Source organism: Rana temporaria, chromosome 3 (assembly GCF_905171775.1).
Source record: "Rana temporaria chromosome 3, aRanTem1.1, whole genome shotgun sequence".
NCBI lineage: Eukaryota > Metazoa > Chordata > Amphibia > Anura > Ranidae > Rana > Rana temporaria.
Genome location: NC_053491.1, coordinates 223,042,648 through 223,063,001, shown reverse-complemented (window position 1 = coordinate 223,063,001; position 20,354 = coordinate 223,042,648). Strand labels below are relative to the sequence as shown.

At 41.3% G+C, this 20,354-nt stretch overlaps 1 protein-coding gene across 2 annotated transcripts in view; it reads left to right on the top strand.

Annotated features, from left to right (window-relative positions):
- Window positions 1-20,354, top strand: part of ANO4 (anoctamin 4) — a 282,473-nt gene that overhangs the window by 126,239 nt on the left and 135,880 nt on the right. For both annotated transcript variants that reach the window (XM_040344320.1, XM_040344322.1), the window contains one exon: window positions 15,754-15,918. In XM_040344320.1, the coding sequence (XP_040200254.1) occupies window positions 15,754-15,918 (165 nt within the window). The remainder of the gene's footprint in view (window positions 1-15,753; window positions 15,919-20,354) is intronic.

The window sequence follows — 20,354 nt, the reverse complement described above, 5'->3', positions numbered from 1 at the left end:
AAGGGTTAACATATATTTCTTTGCACTTAGCGCCCCCTACCCTACCTATCCAATGTTAAAAGATTTATGACAAAAAAAAGATCAAACCAAAAAGAAATTAAATTAAGAAAATACAAAACAGAAAAGAAAAAATCAAACGATACCACCTTTAAGTTGCTATTGAACATCACTTAGGTCAAATTTCATGAATGGGGTTTACAACCACTTTAAAGTATAACAAAAGGCAACACTTTTTTTTTTAGTTTTGGATAGAGTGGAGATGGATCAGAACACATATTAGGTTTACTATTATAATTGAAAGTGAAATTAAAAGAAAATACCAAATTTTGTGTTTTTCCCAGAAAAGTAATAGAGGGTAAATCTTTCAATGGGGACACTCATTCTGGTGACGAGGGTGTCCCCAAGAAATTCCCTTAATTTGCAGGATTTTCTTATCACTTCCTGTTTGACTATGGGACAGGAAGTGAAGGCAAGTCTCCTCAATGGGAAAAAGACGGCAAAAATAAACCTTACAGGGGTTATAACTCTTCTTTACTCTATCCAAAATGAAAAAAAAAAAAGAGAGTTGTGTCTATAGCGTAACTCTTGATCACTGTATGTTCCAATATGTGGACTTATTGTAACATTGCAAGTTGATAATTACTATACTTATTTCGGAACACCTCCGAGTTCCTGAAGGAGCCTAATTGCAAGACACGTCAAACTGAGATATTCCCACATTCTTTTCACCTGTCTACAAATTGGTTTAATTATATCATGAAGCTATAGCAATATGTGAGATTAGGTATACAGAGGCATGTTATATATCTCTATGTACAAATGGAATATCGTGTAACTGGCTGGTATGCTATGTTCAAGTTTTAACATTCTTGTTTTGATTAAAAATGGTGACAATTGGTGCTTTTACTGAGGTCATTCACCAGGTTTTTTTTGCTAAATGACAGGGTTGGACAGTGGTGAATGTTTTTTTTCCTCTAGGCTGATGAGATATGATCCAGCCCTGTTCTGTCACGTTTATGGGTGATTTTAATGCCACACTTCTGAATGGCATTCTGTATACATGTTTTACTATGTTTTGCTATGCAGTATTTATTTTAAGTATTGTTTTACATCTGTATAATAAAAAAAAGGAAACAATTCAATAGTTTGAGTAGAGTAATGACCATTAGTATCGGGTTTAAAAATGGTGAAAAGGCGAACCAATCGCTATCAAATTAATGGCACCTAACTGATATCTATATTTTCTGTTTTCAGATAATCTTAGTTCTTTCATTTGCTATTCACATCTTTGTTGTACAGGTCGTCGCACATTCCACTATGAAATTATATACAAGCCAAGCTTGAAGAACAATGCTGATCAGGACAGGGTTTTTACCCAAGTGACTGTTCTCCTAGACAGTAACCATCCATTTGTGGCTAGAGGTCTCGCAAGGACACGAGAAAATAGCAGCATAGTGTAACTGTCTTCTTATGTTTCTGGGTAGTTTTAAGGTTAGTCTGAAGAGGTATTTTTGGAAAAACCTTGGGCTGTAGATGTCAAGGATAAGGTTGTAGATAAATGCACAAATGGGTCCCTAGTAGGGTTGTCAGTCATCACATATGAAATGTATGGTTCACTGAAAACATACCCATTTTGCTCCTGTCTAGGGTACATTCTTTTCTTTTGTGACGTACCCCTTACTCGTTCACATGGGGGGGCTGTATCTTGGGACCCCTTTTTGTTAAAGGGGGTTTTCAGATTCTGATAAGCCATCTGCCCACACCCCCCCTACCCAACAACCAGGCCAAATTTGGGGGGTAGAGGCCCTGGTCCTCCTTATTATGGGGACAAGGTGCTTTGCCAGGAAGTCCCCCATGACAAGACATTCCCATCCCACATTGGGGCATGCAGCCTGGTATGACTAATGTAGGAGGGGTGGGACACGCTCATACCTCTTTTACTGGCCAGGCTGCATGCTCTGATAAAGGCTTGGCATGGATTTTAGGGGGCACCTCTTACTTTTTCCCCCTGAGGTTCCTTTTTAAAATCGTTACCAGGCCAAAAGGTTTGGTATGGAATTCAAGGGGACTCCATAGAATTTTTTTTCATGGGGTCCCTCTTAACATCCATACCAGACCTAAAAGGCCAGGTATGAATTTTGCAGGGGACTTCACACTGCATTTACTATGCCCGCTGTTTGTTCACATTCCCCTGTAAGTCTGGAATTTCCAGCTGACAGGTGAAACTGCTGGGCTGGGATGAGTCACTTCTTGTTAATATGCCAGCGGATGCAGGCTCTCTAACAACCAGGAGTCACATTTAGCAGTGGTAATACCACTGATAACTATTTTGCTTCACTCTGCAGCTAGAGGTTTGTTCGGCCAAACACCTGTTTGTTCAGCTGTTGTCACAAGAGTCTTCATAGACTGCACACAGTGCAGAAGTTTTCCTCATAGTGTTTACCCTGCTGGTTAAATGTTCTTAGCCTATTAGGTCTTATAGTTGAATGTTCTTAAGCTTTTTTTCTTTTTAAGGGGTTGCTACATTCACCCAGTAATAAGTAGCTAGGAAACTATTTCCCATAAACACTTAAACAAACATATTACAAACATTACAGGAATTTTTTATTACACTAGCACGAATGTTGAGGCTCTTTTTTTTTATAAATCAGCCCCTTAGTTTCTTAAAAGCCCTTGCCAAAGCTTGGGCTTTTGTTCTATGTGTGAAGCATTATAAACAAATTGTGAAAACTCTGTCAACATGACATTTTGTAATGTTCTTGTTTTCTTTATCTGTGGTCTGAGGTTCATGCAACAATAATTTATACAGTGATACATGGCACACAAGAGCTATGAACAATTTGTTAACAGTAAGGTACGTGTCTAACAATGCTGACAACCATCCATATTCTGCATATCATTATTTTAGAAGTAGGCAATTACACATGTAGCGCCTGTGTACTTTTCAGTACAGGTGCTATACTAAATTTAGTGAGGGAATGAGAGTCACTTGCTCTCATTCATTGATTTGTTAAATTTGGCTGTCGCCAATCCTGGATTGTCTTATGGGTCAGTCTGTGCGTCCAGGGAGGCAGTTTCATCTCTGGACGGCAGATGGCGCCAGAGGGGTCCAGGCGGAGCCACTTCTTCCCAGCAGCCAATGAGAGGAGCTGGACCTCGCTGTGCATGCTGGGGAGGGGTATTTCTGTGGCGGAGGCCATTGGTTTTGGGTTCTTCGCGGGTTCCTGGTTCTAGGTGCGGCACCCACCTTTAAGGTGTGCGCACATCACGGCCCCGGAATTATGGCCTATCAGGCCGGGGCGCATGTGCTACGTGGAGTTCCTGACTCTGGGCTTCTAAGGCCCGGAGCAACTTATGCTACAAAGGGGGGCCCAGTGACTTACTGGATTCCCCATCTTTATTAAGAAGATCCCAAGCTGGGTGCTGTTCGGTGGGGGATCGGTCTGAGGAGAACCCGGAGGCAGGTGATCCAATAGGGCTTGAACGAACCATCGGGGACCTGGGTGACCGGACACTGACAGGTTGTATTCAGACTGTCAGTCGGTGACCCCAAAAAGATACATTGGGAGGATTTGCTCTACCGTTCAAACTTTCAAGTACTAGGCCTGTGGCAGAGGTCTCATCTTTAAACCCCAAAAGTTAATTAGAGCCAAGTCTGTGGCAGAGACTTGTTCCTTCCCAAAGGTTCTAAGTGGCGCTCTGGCTGCCAGGTTCATGAGAGGGACCTGTCCGACGAGGAAAGAGTTGCTGTAAAACTGCTTTTACTTATCCATAGCCTGATTCTGCGAAGTTCATTCTTCTTTCACCAACCTGTCCTGTCTACCTCAAGTTGACATGTTGGTCGTGTTGACCGGGAAAATAAAGCATTGAAAACGTCAACCAACAGCCTGGACATTCTATTACTGCTCTCATTGCCGTCATCATCCCTAGACACATCACAGAGGTAACTTAAATACGCCGATCCCAAATCTAATCAGCGGCTCCTCCGGGGGTAGCGCTATACACAGGTTAATGTAGCACCCGCATTTTGGACACTCATAATCAACCAATGTTTACACTCCCAAGTGCACGCTATGCAAAAAAAAAAAGGTAAAAAATATAAACATACTGTAAGTCATCACAACACATAGCTATGTTACACTGTATATTTGTTAGCAAATCTTAGTGTTGAAGTGTAAAAACCTTGCTATATACCACTATATCACACAGTACTGTGAAAGCAAAAAAACAACAAAAAATATTTCACTAGTTGCATTTGCAAAATGTAATGACTTAATAATATATACCCAGCTGTATTCATTCTTGCAAAGTTTTGCTTAAATTGATTTTAAAGGCTCAAGGTTTTTTACCTTCATGCATTCCATGCATGAAGGTAAAACAGATATTCTGTGTGCAGTGCCCCCCCCCCCACCCCCACCCCCACCCCTAATTCTTTCCTGAGCTCCCTCTCAATCCAGCAATGTACACAAAAGCTGAGCTTCTCCTGGGTCTCTCGTTCCTCATTGACTGAGACGGCAGCAGGAGCCATTGGCTTCTGCTACTGTCAATAAAACCCAGTGAACCACCTCAGATATCCTCTTCACATGTCCCAGGAGACTGCAGGAGCTCATTCACAGGTGGACGGGACTGGCACATGTCATTGGGGGCCTGACTGCCTGAACCCAGAAGAAGCAGCTGGACTCCAAGATGGTGGTACAGGACACAGGCTGTGACAACTGGCCATCAAATCACAACAATACAATTCTGGATCTGCTAAGGGGGAAAAATGCTTTCGGGGGTCCATCATGACAGGTCAGAGTGGATGGACGGGTGAAAAAGCAGGGGAGTGTAGTTTCTCGCACAGACTGAATAAAGTACTTTGTTGGATAGTGTACATTTTCAGATGTGAGTAGGGTCACCTAAACTAGGGGTTTCCAAACTGCAGCCCACGTGCAAAATGCAGCCCACTGTAACATTTTGTGCAACCTTCTAATGAAAGACAGGGACTTTGATGGGGTCCCAGATATAATGGTGGGGACTATGATGGGGACCCAGGTGTAAGGGGGGAACTCTGATGTATGGGGAACTCCAATATAAGGGGAACTTTAATGGGGACTCTGATTGGCTCAAGTTTCAGGTTTATATGGAATTTCTTTGCTTTGCTTTACTAAAATGTTGTTGTTCTAAATTATATACTAGTTACAAAGTAAAATGTAATTTAAAGTAAAACTATTAGTAGGTAGTTAACTATTATTAGGTTACTTACAAATAGGTATATATATCATGCCTATTGCTGTTTATGCAGTACACAGTGCTCAGAAAAACCCACCACCACATCAGAATAAAGTCAGAGGCAAGGGAACAGAGAACCCCCCCCAAAGGGGGATGGCAAGGAGGGGAGAGGCCAGTGAATAAACACCTCTATTTTTTCCTGGCAGGAGTGAGGCCAGCATCTAAAAATAAATTGGCAAATCAGATATATAAGTGTATAAAAAAAATACTATTACTGATGTCATGCACCTTTAAAGTCCCAGTGTAGGTTTTTTCTATGGTCCACTGTCCAACCCTAATAAACCAATACAAGTTCTTTTACTATCACTTCTTTGCATACACATAGAAAATCTCAATCGCGCTCATTTTTATGTAAGGGACAAAACACATGCTGCGGGATATTTGGATCATTCCAAATTATTGTGTTGTTCGTTATATATCTACCAACACGTGGTTAAATGGCAAAGTCCCCGGACAGTGCTGGGAGGACATTACACCCTTTAATTCTTCTCAAATCTTTTTAAAAAGATTAAAAAAATTATAGACATATTTGTATCATGTTTCTTGAATACATTCATGTATATTTGTGTTGTTTTGCAGTCTTTTATTTTGTTTAAAAAATGTATTCTTAATTGATTTATTTCTGTAAGACATCAGTTCAATTGGCAGCCTGCACATCCTCTTCTCTTAGTTAACTACTCTTATTTAGCATTTTGGAAAATGTATATAAGGTAATAATTAAAGGTAAATTATGTAAGGAAATTCTTTTTAACTGTTAAGCCTCGTACACACGACCGAGAAACTCGACGGGCAAAACTCATCGTTTTGCTCGTCGAGTTCCTTGTTAGGCTGTCGAGGATCTCGGCGATCCAAATTTCCCCATTCCCGTTGAGGAAAAAGAAGACATGCTCTCTTTTTGGCTCGACGAGATCCTCGACAGTTTCCTCGTTGAAAAGTGTACATACGACCGGTTTCCTCTGCAAAAAAGAAAAACCCAGCAAGCTTCTTGCTGGTTTTTGCCGAGAAACTCGGCCGTGTGTACGAGGCCTTAGAAGCATCCCTATCAAAGCATTGATCTGTTGTGTGACCATCAGTATGCCTTTTCACATTTATTTTAGAAAAACAAATCTCAGAAATATAATATATTTTGTGGTCCTTTAGTTGGCTTTTTTGGACTGTGCTCATTATTTTTACATGACTCTGAGCTTCAGTGAATTTTCCAGGAACAGCACAAAGCAATGTTATTTTAAGGAATCTGCCAACTTATACTTTTAACTGGGGTTGAACATAAAACTATTATAGAAAGCGAGAGAGTTTCAGGCAGATGAACTTCAAAGTCTGTTACAGATCTAATATGGATTATAGTGTAATGGGCTATTGAACACAGGGATTTTGTAGTTTTGTGTGAAGTGCTTTCTCCACTTATAGAGATGTTTAATGCCGCATACAGACGGTCGTTTTTTGTGATGAAAAAAAACGAAGTTTTAAATCATGAAATAAAACGACGTTTTTGAAACTTCATTTTCAAAAACGATGTTGCCTACACACCATCGTTTTTTCACAATGCTTTAGCAAAGCGAGGTTACGTTTCACCACTTTTTTCCATTGAAGCTCACTTCATAACTAGCTTCTGGGCATGCGCGGGTTTAAAAACGTCGTTTTAAAAGTCGTTTTTTGCTACACACGGTCAATTTCTGTGAAACAAAAACGACGTTTTGAAAAACGACACAAAAAATTCGAGCATGTTCGAATTTTTTTTTGGTCGTTTTTTTGAAGACATAAAACGACGTTTTGCCCACACACGATCATTTTAAATGACGTTTTTTAAAACGTCGTTTTTTTTCAACACAAAAAACGACCGTCTGTACGCGGCATAAGGCTGATGTTGCTATGGGTTTTAAAGAGACAAATAATTGATATAGATTTTTCCCCTCCAAGAATTTTTTTTTATGTGGATACATTCCAAACGCAGTAGACAACTCCTTCTGCTACCCTCATGGCTTGGACTTGAGAACACTCAGAGAAAAAGTGTAATTTCATTCAATATTTTTCATTGGACCCCCTTCACACTGGGTCATTTTGCAGGCGCTATTGAGCTAAAAATAGCGCCTGCAAACCGACCTGAAAGAGCGGCTGCTGTGCCTCCAGTGTGAAAGCCCCGAGGGCTTTTACACTGGAGCGGTGCGCTAGCAGGACAGTAAAAAAAGTCCTGCTAGCCGCATCTTTCTGCTGTATACCTAAACTTTGCAGTGGTTTTTAACCCTTTCTCTGCCGCTAGCGGGGGGGGGGGGGGAAACAGCCCTGCTAGCGGCCAAATAGCGGCGCGAAATTGGCTGTAAAGCGCCGCTAAATATACCGCCGACGCACCTCCCTCCCCAGTGTGAAAAAGGCCTTAGTGTAGAGAATAAAAAAATCTGACAAATATGTTGGTTTAGGACATTAGGTTTGCTGCTGGCATTTAATAAATGGTGTTGATGGTTTATCATTAGATGAGTGTGTGACCATTGTTCAACTCCTTCTGCGTCTTTCTTATTTGTGTCATTGGAGAGTATCCTCACCTCTCATTTTCGACATGCATACTTGTATTTCAAAGAAAGCAGTTATCAAAGACATCATCATTCATTACCTACACCTATTGGCATTGATTTACTAAAAAATCTGGTGCAGCTCTGCTTAGAAACCAATCAGCTTCCAGTTTTTTTTTGTCAAAGCTTAATTGAAAAAGCTAAAGTTAGAAGCTGATTGACTACCAAGCACAGATGTAGCAGATTTTTCACTCTCCAGTTTTATTAAATCAACCTCATTGCCTCTTTAAGCTATGGTAATAACAGCACTGTCAGATGGTGCAGATGGTACAATTCTATCAAGTTTAGCATCAGCTACCATTTTTGTCTTAGAGGTATCTCCATAAGTTACTGTACTAAAATAAATGTAACATTTCATGACTTGCACAACAACAAATTCTTATACATACCAGTTTCCTTTTCCCCCTATTTTTAAACTGACCCATGTCATTCCTCTGGCTATCTTATCGTACCTATTCATCACAGCTGTTGTAGGCTTTTTACTTTCTCCTCTCTCATCTGGTGACACAACTTTCTAGCATTCATAGATAGCAGCTGGGAAAACTCTAAAGTTCTGAAGACATCAGGTGCCCGATGTTGATGAAGTTTGCTTGGATACTGGACATCATGTCTCCTTTCCTGAATTGCTGGAATATTTTATTTTTATTGGCAGGTGTTCTTAAGGCAGAACTTTTGAATATAATATAAAAAATTGCAAAAATAACAGTACAATAAGGTGGAAATACTACATGAAAGTGTCCACTAAGGTAGGAAGTGAAGAAGACACACACAGGGAAAAACACCAAACAGGCTCTAATCTTTTCCCTTTGCATGCATAAGAAAATATGTTTTGGCTGAATTTACACTTTAAGTTGGCATCCTGGGAGTTCCTTCTCTCCCCCTGCTACAAAGGGGTCCTGCTAATATGGCCTTTTGGATTAAGTGATTAAGATTTATGCCGCATACACACGATCGTTCAAACCAATGAGAATGGTCGGACCGTTTTCATCGGACCAAACCGATCGTGTGTGGGCCCCATCGGTTATTTATCCATAGGTTAAAAAAAAGCAATCTTGTTTTAAATTTAACTGATGGATACCTAACCGATAGAAAAAAACCGAACGTTAGTAGGCACGTCCATCGGTTTAAAATCCACGCATGCTCAGAATCAAGTCGACGCATGCTTGGAAGCATTGAACTTCGTTTTTTTCAGCACGTCGTTGTGTTTTACGTCACCGAGTTCTGACACGATCGGGTTTTTAACCGATGGTGTGTAGGCGCGACTGACCATCAGTCAGCTTCATCGGTTAACCGATGAAAACGGTCCATCAGACCGTTTTCATCGGATGGACCGATCTTGTGTACAGGGCTTAACAGTCATGATGTTTTAGTATCGTGATCCATTTGTATCTTGATCCATATAGAATAAAGATTATGGTGAACTAATAGTAGGTGTCACAGACTTTTCTAAAGAGAAACTGGTATTCCTTGGTACATTAGGACAATTACCGTATTTATCGCGGTATAACGCGCTCCGGCGTATACCGTGCACCCCCAAAGTTGACCCGAATCCTGTGGAAAAAAAGTTTCGGTGGCCTCGTCGGGCGTCTGCGGCTTCGGGTGTCCTCTTCGGCGGGTCCGGCGTCATTCTGCGGCTTCGGGTGTCCTTCTGCGGCTTCGGGTGTCCTTCTGCGGCTTCGGGTGTCCTTCTGCGGCGGGTCCGGTGTCCTTTTCGGCGGGTCCGGTGTCCTCTTTGGCGGGTCCGGCGTCTTTCTGCGGCGTCCTCGCGTCCTCCCTGCTCATTTCCCGCTCCGAGTTTGAATACTGTGCCACATATACAGAGCGCAGTACACTCGTGTATTGTCGGCAATGCTCGGCTACCCGCGCTGACGTCCTGTACGTCCAGGACGTGAGCGCGGAAGGTGCCGAGACTGCCCGACTATACCAGAGTGTACTGCGCTCGGTATATGTCGGCGCAGTATTCAAAACTTGGCGTATACCGCGCACCAACGATTTTGCCTTGATTTTCAGGGCAAAAAAGTGCGCGGTATATGCTGATAAATACGGTACATTGCAAAATACACCTTTAACTTTTTGGAGCACTATTTTGAAATATTGTATTTTCCATTAGAGCTGCACGATTCTGGTTAAAATGAGAATAATAAAGAAATAAACCTGTGATTTATCTGAAAATATGAATATATAAAAAACAGACCAGTGATATGTCTATAATGTTAAAGACCATATAACTCCTATGAAAAAAGCAGAATCAAACTTTGATTCTGCTTTTTTCATAGGAGTTATATGGTCTTTAACATTATAGACATATCACTGGTCTGTTTTTTATACATCAGAAGCAGTACCGCCGGCAACCATTGGGTGGCGCATGGATACACTCAGTTGTACAGAACTGTGAGAAAGAATAATACATCAGAAGCGGTACCGCCGGCAACCACTGGGTGGCGCATGGATCCATCCAGCGGCGCAGGCTGCTGACGTCGGTTCCGATATCTGTCCCATTTGCGTTCCACGCTGGTTACGTGGAATGGGCGGTGAGAAGAAAATCAGGGGTCATCCAAACTGGAGATCACTTTGAATCGAGATCGCGATTCTCTCCGCGATTAATCGTGCAGCTCTATTTTCCATCACCTCAAATTATAAGTTTTAAGATATCCCTTAGCAACCCTGATGGCCTTTGAACCCCTCCTCCCTTATTTACCCCGTATTTTTTCCCTCTGAGAGTTTATTGAGCTTGGACACTTGACCTATCCGACGCAAGGTTCGGTATATACATCTTGCACAGATCCTGATAAAGCATATTTTTTTCTTATATGTAAAGTGTTGAGAAGTGGGGTATTGAGGGCATTTATGAAGAAACTTTAATTGCTATCATTTATTGTGGAACACTTAACAATAATTATTAATGGCATGTCAGTCTCTGCCTTGCTGTCATTTTTTGTTAAACATTAGTTTTAGATATGCATAATTGAAACTCTAAAAAGAGTGTTTTTATAAAGTAATATGTGTAATATATCTTTGTAGCCCCTGAAAAGTTCCAGCAATTAATTTCAGTGGCGTTAAGTTATATATTAAAATGTAATTAAATAGGCACTATATGTAAATATTCAACTCATTTAAAGCATTAAGTGCATTCCATTAGTGAGAATGGTGGGTCCTAAAAAGTGGGGAAAGGGTTAGAACTTCTTTCAAGTTTTATTGCTATTTGTTTCCTCGTAAGGAAGATTGTCGTATGGAAATCTAGCCTCTGACAATTGTCACAAGGAAAGGTGTCCCTATTAGACATGTGCAATTCGTCTCAGTCCGAATCTAAATTCAGTCAAATTTTTTGTTTTTCCGAGATTTGAATGTACTGAATTTCTAAATGACGATCGTAACACATTTCGGTGAAATCCGTTTAGTTTCAAATGATTAATTCTTTTCTAACGAATTCCACATTTTCAGAACAATAAGAATTCAAATTGATCGAAAATTGATCAACCGATCCAAACTCTGTGTGAAGAATAGCTGGTTGTTAAGGAGTAGGCAGCTAAGCCGGCTGCTGTTTCCTTAACAGCCGATGATTCATCGGCTGTCAGTGGGTATTCCACTGAGAGCTGAATACAAACAAAAGAATTGCCGGCAATTAAAAATTAAAAAAAAAAGTGTGGGGGTCCCCTTCTTCTCCTTAAGGGGAACCCCATGCCAACAAAAAATGGCATGAGGTCCCCCCAAAATCCATACTAGATGAGCAAGCGCACCCCCCCTCCTGATCCATACCAGACCACATGCCCTCAACATGGGGCTCCCCCAAAGCACCTTGTCCCCATATTGATGAGGACAAGGGCCTCTTCCCCACAGCCCTTGCCCGGTGGTTGTGGGGGTGCAGGGGAGGGAGTTGACTCATCGGAATCTGGAATCCCCCTTCAGCATGAGGTCCCCTACAGTACCTGTACATACCAGGTCGTTTGGATCTGGTATTGATTTTAAGGGAAACCCCACACCAAAATAAAAGAAGGGTCTGGTATGGATTTAGTGGACCCACTGCATTTAAAAAAAAAAAAAAATTTAATTGAGGGCAATTCTTTTGTTTTACATTTTACTGTCAGCAGGGAGACCCGTTACAGTTTTTGAAGAAGGCCTTGGCATGTATAAAGGCCCTCCTGTTTCTTTCAAATTAGACCCTACAGTAACCCCAATTCGTATAAAACCACACAAAGTTGCACTGGCTCTCAGACCGAAAATGTATGCTGAGTAGCAAATAAAACTCACCGGGAGCCAGATGAAGTGTCGATAGTGCAGTATTTTTTGAAATTGTATGTTAAAAGCCAAAATAAAATGAATCATAAAAACAATAGGCAACAACATGACAATGGACAACAATATGACAATGGGTGCCACTGCCGACCCATTATCGGGTATGTTTGGGGAGCAGACACTAGTGCTGACGTCAGGCCACTGTCTGATACCGGGTCGGAAGTGGCACCCATTGTCATATGTTTTTTATGATTCATTTTATTTTGGCTTTTAACATACAATTCCAAAAAATACTGCACCTAGGAGACTTCATCTGGCTCCCGGTGAGCTTTTTTTACTACAGCTAAATCTGGATGGTGCGAGTTGCTGTAAGGCCTCGTACACACGACAGAGTTTCTCGGCAGAATTCGGCGAGAAACTCGGTCAGAGCCGGATTCTGCCGAGAAACTCTGTCGTCTGTACACTTTTGGCCCGATGGAGCCGCCGAGGAACTCGTCGAGAAAATAGAGAACATGTTCTCTATTTTTTTGTTGTTCTATGGGAGAAGGCGGCCCGCCGAGCTCCTCGGCGGCTTCATCCCTGAACTCGACGAGGAACTCGACGTGTTTGGCACGTCGAGTTCCTCGGCCGTGTGTACGGGGCCTGAGCCTTCCCCACAACAGATGCAAGACCTACACTGAGTGCATGTTTGCTGTTGTAACGGCAGCCAGCTTTTCCGGAGAGTGTCCATTTCACAGGGGCGCGGTGTGTGATTCTGGAGCACTGTACTGGATCACCTCTTCACTTTTCAAGTCACCACAACATTTTTGTGCACATCTTTGCACTGAACTATTGTGTTTTCACCAATAAGTTTATATTGCTGATCCTATCATGGGACTGTGCATTTAAATCTATATTTTTCACTACATTGTTTTTTCATTGTTGATTTCCATCCACAAGCATTTTTTCGCTTTAATACTTTTTGTACTTTATTTTAACCACTTCAGCCCCAGACCATTTGGCTGCCAAATGACTGGGCCACTTTTTGCGATTCGGCACTGCGTCGCTTTAACTGGTAATTGTGCGGTCGTGCAACGTGGCTCCAAAAAAAATTGATCACCTCTGCGACAATTTTGAAAAAAAAGCAATATTTTGTACTTTTTTTGCTATAATAAATATCCCCAATATTTAAAAAAAAAAGCTAATTTTCTCTCAGTTTAGGCAGATACATAGGACCAGATTCAGATAGAATCGCCTATCTTTAGGCGGGCGTAGCGCATCTCAGATACACTATGCCGCCGTACCTTAGTGAGGCAGGTCCCGTATTCAGAAAGAACTTGCGCCCTAAGTTACGGCGGCGTAGTGTAAATGGGCCGGCGTAAGCCCGCGTAATTCAAAGTAGGCTGGTAGTGGGCGTGTTGTATGTAAATGACTCGTGACCCCACGTAATAGACGCTACTAACGAACGGCACATGCGTCGTGCGTGAACGTATCCCAGTGCGCATGCTTAAAGTCACGTCGCAAATAGTCAATGCTTTCGACGTGAACGTAACTTACGCACAGCCCTATTCGCGTACGACTTACGCAAACGACGTAAACCATGTAAAATTCAACGCTGTTCCGACGTCCATACTTAACATTGGCTACGCCTCATATAGCAGGGGTAACTTTACGCCGACAAAAGCCTTACGTAAACTACGTATATCAATGCCCCGGGCGCACGTACGTTTCTGAATCAGCGTATCTAGCTCATTTGCATATTCTACGCGTAAATCTACGGAAGCGCCCCTAGCGGCCAGCGTAAATATGCAAATAAGATACGACGGCGTAGAGACTTAAGCCGGTCGTATCTTAGACAAATACTGGCGTATCTGATTCTTTAAATCAGGCGCCGAGATACGACGCCTCACACTCAGAGTTACGACGGCGTATCTGGAATCCGGCCCATATTCTTTAACATATTTTTGGTAAAAAAATTGCAATAAGAGTATATTGATTGGTTTGCGCAAAAGTTATAGCATCTACAAAATAGGGGGTAGTTTTATGGCATTTTTATTATAATTTTTTTTCTTGTTATGGCGGCGATCTACGATTTTTATCGTGACTGCGACATTATGGTGGACACATCGGACACTTTTGACACTATTTTGGGACCATTAACATTTATACGATCAGTGCTTTAAAAATGTACTGATTGCTGTATAAATGTGACTGGCACTGAAGGGATTAACCAGTAGGGGGCAGGGAAGGGGTTAAGTGTGTCCTAGGGAGTGATTCTAATTGTTAGGGGGCGTGGCTTACTTTGGCACGTCACTGGTCGCTGCTCCCGATGAGAGGGAATCGACGATCAGTGCTGTGTCACTAGGCAGAACAGGGAGATGCCTTGTTTAAAGGCATCTCCCCATTCTGCTGTTCCGTGACCCGATCGCGAGACACCGGCAGACATCGAGTCTGCGGGTCCCGCGGGCATGGTCACGGAGACTGCGGCGGGCGCACCTGCTAGGGGGCAGATTCAAAGCAATGTATATATACATTCTTTTGCCTGCCCATGCCATTCTGCTGACATAAATCTGCGTGAGGCAGTCGGCAAGCGGTTAATATGCTGTCCTTTTATAACACAGTATTCTCATCTCATTGCTGTTCATTTACTTTTGGCACTACACACTTCTTATACTTTAAGTAAATCAACCCCAATGATTTCCATATTTCTATATTTAGGTTTCTATGCATAACTGTTGAGAGAACTGATCCAAAAAGGCAGAGACTACTCAAAATTGGCTATTATATATTTCTACATTCCTTTAATACCACATACCTGGACCACTACTTGATTACCATATGCATTTAATTATTAATTTCATGCTTTGAATTGACTTTAACACAGTGGTTCTCAACCAGGGGGTCGGGACCCCCTCGGGGGTAAAATGATGATTTGCCAGGGGTCACCAAATCCTGGGCTGTTCCTGAAGCCCGCACTGTTCTCCCAGGAAGGGAGATAAGAGGGGGAGGAACAAAGAATAGGGGAGAGAAAGGGAAAAAAGAGAGAGAAAGAAAGACACTCAGAGGGAGGGATGGGGAAAAAAACAAGGAATTAGGATTGAGAGAGATGAAAGGGAAAGAAAGGAGAGCAAAGAGAAAGAGTGGTACATCCCAAAATGTACTATAAGGGGTTTTAATATTGTACGAGTGGAAGGCAATCAGGGAACGCTAAATGTCCACAGGTTAGGGGCGCAAATTACTTGTCTTGCCTTGGGTGCTTTCAACCCACTCTATGAAAATAATTTTACTGTTAGGGGTCCCCACAACTTGGGAAATTTTATCAAGGGGTCACGGCACTAGAAGGTTGAGAACCACTGCTTTAACACCTTTTCAGGCAGTACAGTATTTACCTAGTGTTTTCAGTGTTTTGCAGTAAATACCGCAAAATGGCATAGTGGATTGACAGTTTTAGGATCGCATGTGATTTTTAGGGACCATGTGCCCGAACACCTAATTACCGCATGCGAGATGCTTTTGTGAATGGAGCCCAATGCTACTTAGGACAAATGGTGAGGTTGGATCTCCCCAACTATAGCACAGAGATTTAAACCCTTCCCAAATGTATCCACAATTACTAAAACACTGGGTTACCTATTGTTACCTTTTTAATTGTAGTGCTTTATCATACCATTAACAACATGTTTATTGTTTTATTTATTTTTTTCAGATTCCAAATGTGCCAGAAAAGAAGAAATCAAATGGGTTATTTTTTAATGATGGAAAGTGCCGCATCGACTATATATTGGTATACAGAAAATCAAGCCCCCAATCAGAGAAAAGAGAAATTTTTGAACGGAATATTAGAGCAGAAGGGTTGCAGATAGAAAAAGAGGTAATTTTTACAGCGTATTTCCAATTAAAATAAGTATGTAAATAGAATTTGCGTCATAAAATTGTTTCATGTGAAATTATGTGAATGATACAATAAATGTTTTGAAAGATAATTAACTTAAAATGAAAATGGGTATAAGGTAGGATGAAATACTTTGATGTACCGGTAAATGCTCCTGTGAAAAAAATGTGTGCTTAATTATTTTTCTCTGTAAATCATCAGTTATGGATTAATGCGTTATATATTTTTTCTTAACAATTTATTTCAGCTCCTTCCTCCTTAAACCAATTTTCAGTTTTCAGCACTGTCACACTTTGAACGACAGTTACTCAGTCATGCAACACTTTCAAAATTCAATTTATAGCATATTTGAGACAGATAGAACTTTTTTTTGGTGGTATAGTTAATTGCCAATGGGTTTTTAATTGTGTTGTTATATAATTAAAAAAATACAGAAATACTGAAAGTTTGGGGTAAAAAAAAAGTTATTTTCTTAGTTTCTGTTATAAAACTTTGCAAATTAATAATCTGCTAAAGGCAGTCCCTGTGTTACATACATCAGACTTACATAAGACTCATACTTACAAACGGAGGGAGAAAACAGGAAGTGAGAGGAATTCTACCCCTAGGAGGGGAAATTCACTGTGCCCCTGTACACAGAAAGTGTACAGGGGCACAGACAGCAAAACAAACATTACAGGGGTGTTAACACAAAAAATGTACCAAAAAATGCTCCAACTTACATACAAATTCTACTTAACCTGCACAACCTTGTTTGTAAACTGCATGTACATCTCTTAAAAAAAAAAAAAAAATCAGTGTATATTATTTACTATGTGTGAAAATTAGAGTCTACAAATCATGGTACAGTATCTCACAAAAGTGAGTACACACCTTAACATTTTTGTAAATATTTTATTATACCTTTTCATGTGACAACACTGAAGAAATAACTTTTTGCTACAATGTAAAGTATTGAGTGTACAGCTTTTTTAACAGTGTCAATTTGCTGTCCCCTCAAAATAACTCAACACACAGCCATTAATATCTAAACAGCTGGCAACAAAAGTGAGTACACCCCTAAGTGAAAATCTCCAAATTGGGCCCGTTAGTGCTATAAGGTCTCAGGTGTGAATGGGGAGCAGGTGTGTTAAATTTGGTGTTATCGCTCTCACTCTCTCATACTGGTCACTGGAAGTTTAACATGGCACCTCATGGCAAAGCACTCTCTGAGGATCTGAAAAAAAAAATTGTTGCTCTACATAAAGATGTCCAAGGCTATAAGACGATTGCCAGGACCCTGAAACTGAGCTGCAGGATGATGGCCAAGACCATACAGTGGTTTAACAGGAAAGGTTCCACTTAGATCAGGCCTCGCCATGGTTGACCTAAGAAGTTGAATGCACATGCTCAGTGTCATATCCAGAGGTTGTCTTTGGTAAATAGATGTATGAGTGCTGTCAGCATTGCTGCAGAGGATGAAGGGGTCAGTCTGTAAGTGCTCAGACTATATACCGCACACTGCATCAAATTGGCCTGCATGGCTGTTGTCCTCGAAGGAAGCCTCTTCTAAAGATGATGCACAAGAAAGCCCACAAACAGTTTGATGAAGACAAGCAGACAAAGGGCATGGATACTGGAACCATGTCCTGTGGTCTGATGAGGCCAAGATAAAGTTTTTGGTTCAGATGGTGTCAAACGTGTGTGGTGGCAACCAGGTGAAGAATACAAAGACAAGTGTGTCTTGACTACAGTCAAGCATGGTGGTGGAAGTGTCATGGTTTGGGGCTGCATGAGTGCTGTTCATTGAGGGAACCATGAATGCCAACATGTACTGTGACATACTGAAGCAAAACATAATCCCCTCCCTTTGGAGACTGGGCCGTAGGCTGCAGATGGACATTGATCAGGCTGCATTGAGGCTGCAGATGGGCATTGAGGCTAAAGATGGGCATTGATCAGGATGCATTGAGGCTGCAGTTGGGCATTGAGGCTGCAGATGGGCATTGATCAGGCTGCATTAAGTCTGCAGATGGGCATTGATGGGCATATCTCTATAGCGATACTCTTGATGAAAGCAAAAATTGACTTTGCTGTAAAAAAAAAAAATTGATGAAAAATTGAAAATTAACACCCCTGTCACACAGTTTGCAGAAAAAAATGGTCTTTGGGTGCTGGTGGTTCCTTCAACCTGTACCCTTCTAGATGTACTCTTGATGAAAGCAAGAATTGGTCTTGCTGTAAAAAAAAAAACGCCCCGTCACACAGTTGTGGAAAAATGTATCTTTAGGTGTTGGTGGTGCATTCAACTCTTAACCTTCTAGAGGTACTCTTGATAAAAGCAAAAATTGGCCTTGCTGGGAAAAAGAATTATTTGATGCCCCTGTCACACAGTTGCGGAAAAATTGATCTTTGGGTGTTGGTGGTGCATTCAATTTTTAACCTTCTAGAGGTACTTGATGAAAGCAAGAATTTACCTTGCTGTAAAAAAATATATTTGATGCCCTTGTCACACAGTTGCAGACAAATTGGTCTTTGGGTGTTGGCGATGCCTTCACCCCGTAACATTCTACAGGTACTCTTGATGAAATCAAGAATTGGCCATGCTGTAAAAAAAATGAAAATTGACGCCCCTGTCACACAGGTGTGGAAAAATTGGTCTTTGGGTGTTGGTGGGACATTCAACCCTTAACCTTCTAGAGGTACTCTTGATGAAAGCAAGAAAAGGAAAAAGGAAACGTCCCTTGAGTGTTAATTGTGCCGATGAAACCTATACCAAAAAATTACTTCAAGATAAAATCAACACCCACAAAGCTTGGCAGCCTAGACATTCTTGCAGAGATTTGAGATCCCAACCATATGTAATAAGCAGCTTCGGCATAAGGGCTTTGATAACTGCTGCTAATCCAGGACTGATTCATTTTAACATATGTCAGCCGGTCAACTGAGTCTGTGGACAGACGTGCTCCTTTAACTGTCACAAAACCTCTGACAGCACTTGCAAAGCACGCTGGATGCAGTGCAGCCCAACAGCTCAATTGCATACTGGGCAAGTTCTGGCCAGTCTTTTCTCATGAAACCCAGTGAATTATCTACTTGAAAACTCTCCATGTCTGGTTTTGCCCCTAGATAATATTTCACCATATAATGCAGATGCTTCTGATGGGATCTTGAAACTGATAGCCCTGGGCACCGAGGACTACATTTTTTTGGAAATGCATCACTGAGGCAGTCTCCTTCTCCACTGCTCCTCATTTGACCCACATAAGCCTCAAAAAAAGTTTCTATGAGACTGTAACCTACCAAAACCTGGAAAGGTTTTTCCAAAACTCCTTTGTAAGGTGTCCTCAAAATACTTCACCCTGTGCTCCCTTTGCGAGGGCAGGATACGTTTCCGAGACCTTCCCCTTGTAATGGTGGTCAAGGAGGGTTGCCAACCAATACTGATCCTTATTCTTGGTGCCACAAATTCCTGAGTATTTTCACAGGCGTTGAAGAATAAGGGAGCCTATACACTGAAGGTTTGCGAAGGCTTGAGAAGCAAAGTCCTTGGAGTCACTGAGGATTACAGTATCTGAAACTACCTCCTCCCAGCCACATACTACTCCCAAGGTTTCTGGGGACTGAAAACCCTCCATTAAAAGTGGATGTAAACCCTCACATATTAACAGTGAAGTGAACAGCCTCAGATGATACACAGATATGAAACAAATCCTCCTACATAAGCTTTACTTGTATAAATGCTGTATTCAGCTTTATTTACTGTTTAGAACAGGCAAGTCCTGTTAGAATTTGGTTAAAAATAGCATTTTTCTTTGTTATAAAATTTAGCAAATTAGTAATTTTTCTTCATAAATGTTGGCCAAAATGTATACTGCTACATATCTTTGCTAAAAATAACCACAATAAGTGTATACATCTTATTTCTTGAGACACTAACAAGCCAGGAAAGTACGAGTTATTTCTCACACACAGCATATGCATACCACAAATTACACCCTAAAATACATTCTACTACTCCTCCTGAGTATGGTGATACCACTTGTTTGAGACTTTTAAACAGCCTGGCCACAAAGAGAGGCTCAACATGTAAGGAGCACCATCAGGCGTTCTAGGGACATAAATTACACATTTAATTTCTTGACTACCTCTTATGCCGCGTACACACAGTCGTTTTTTGTGATGGAAAAAAACGGCATTTTTAAAAACGTCATTTAAAATGACCGTGTGTGGGGAAAACGTTGTTTTATGTCTTCTGAAAAACGTGAAAAAAAAATTTGAGCATGCTTCAATTCTTTATGTCGTTTTTCAAAACGTCGTTTTTTGTGTCATAAAATATGACCGTGTAGCTAGAACGACGTTTAAAACAATGTTTTTAAACCTGCGCATGCTCAGAAGCAAGGTATGACGCGAGCTTGAATGGAACAGAGTGCCGC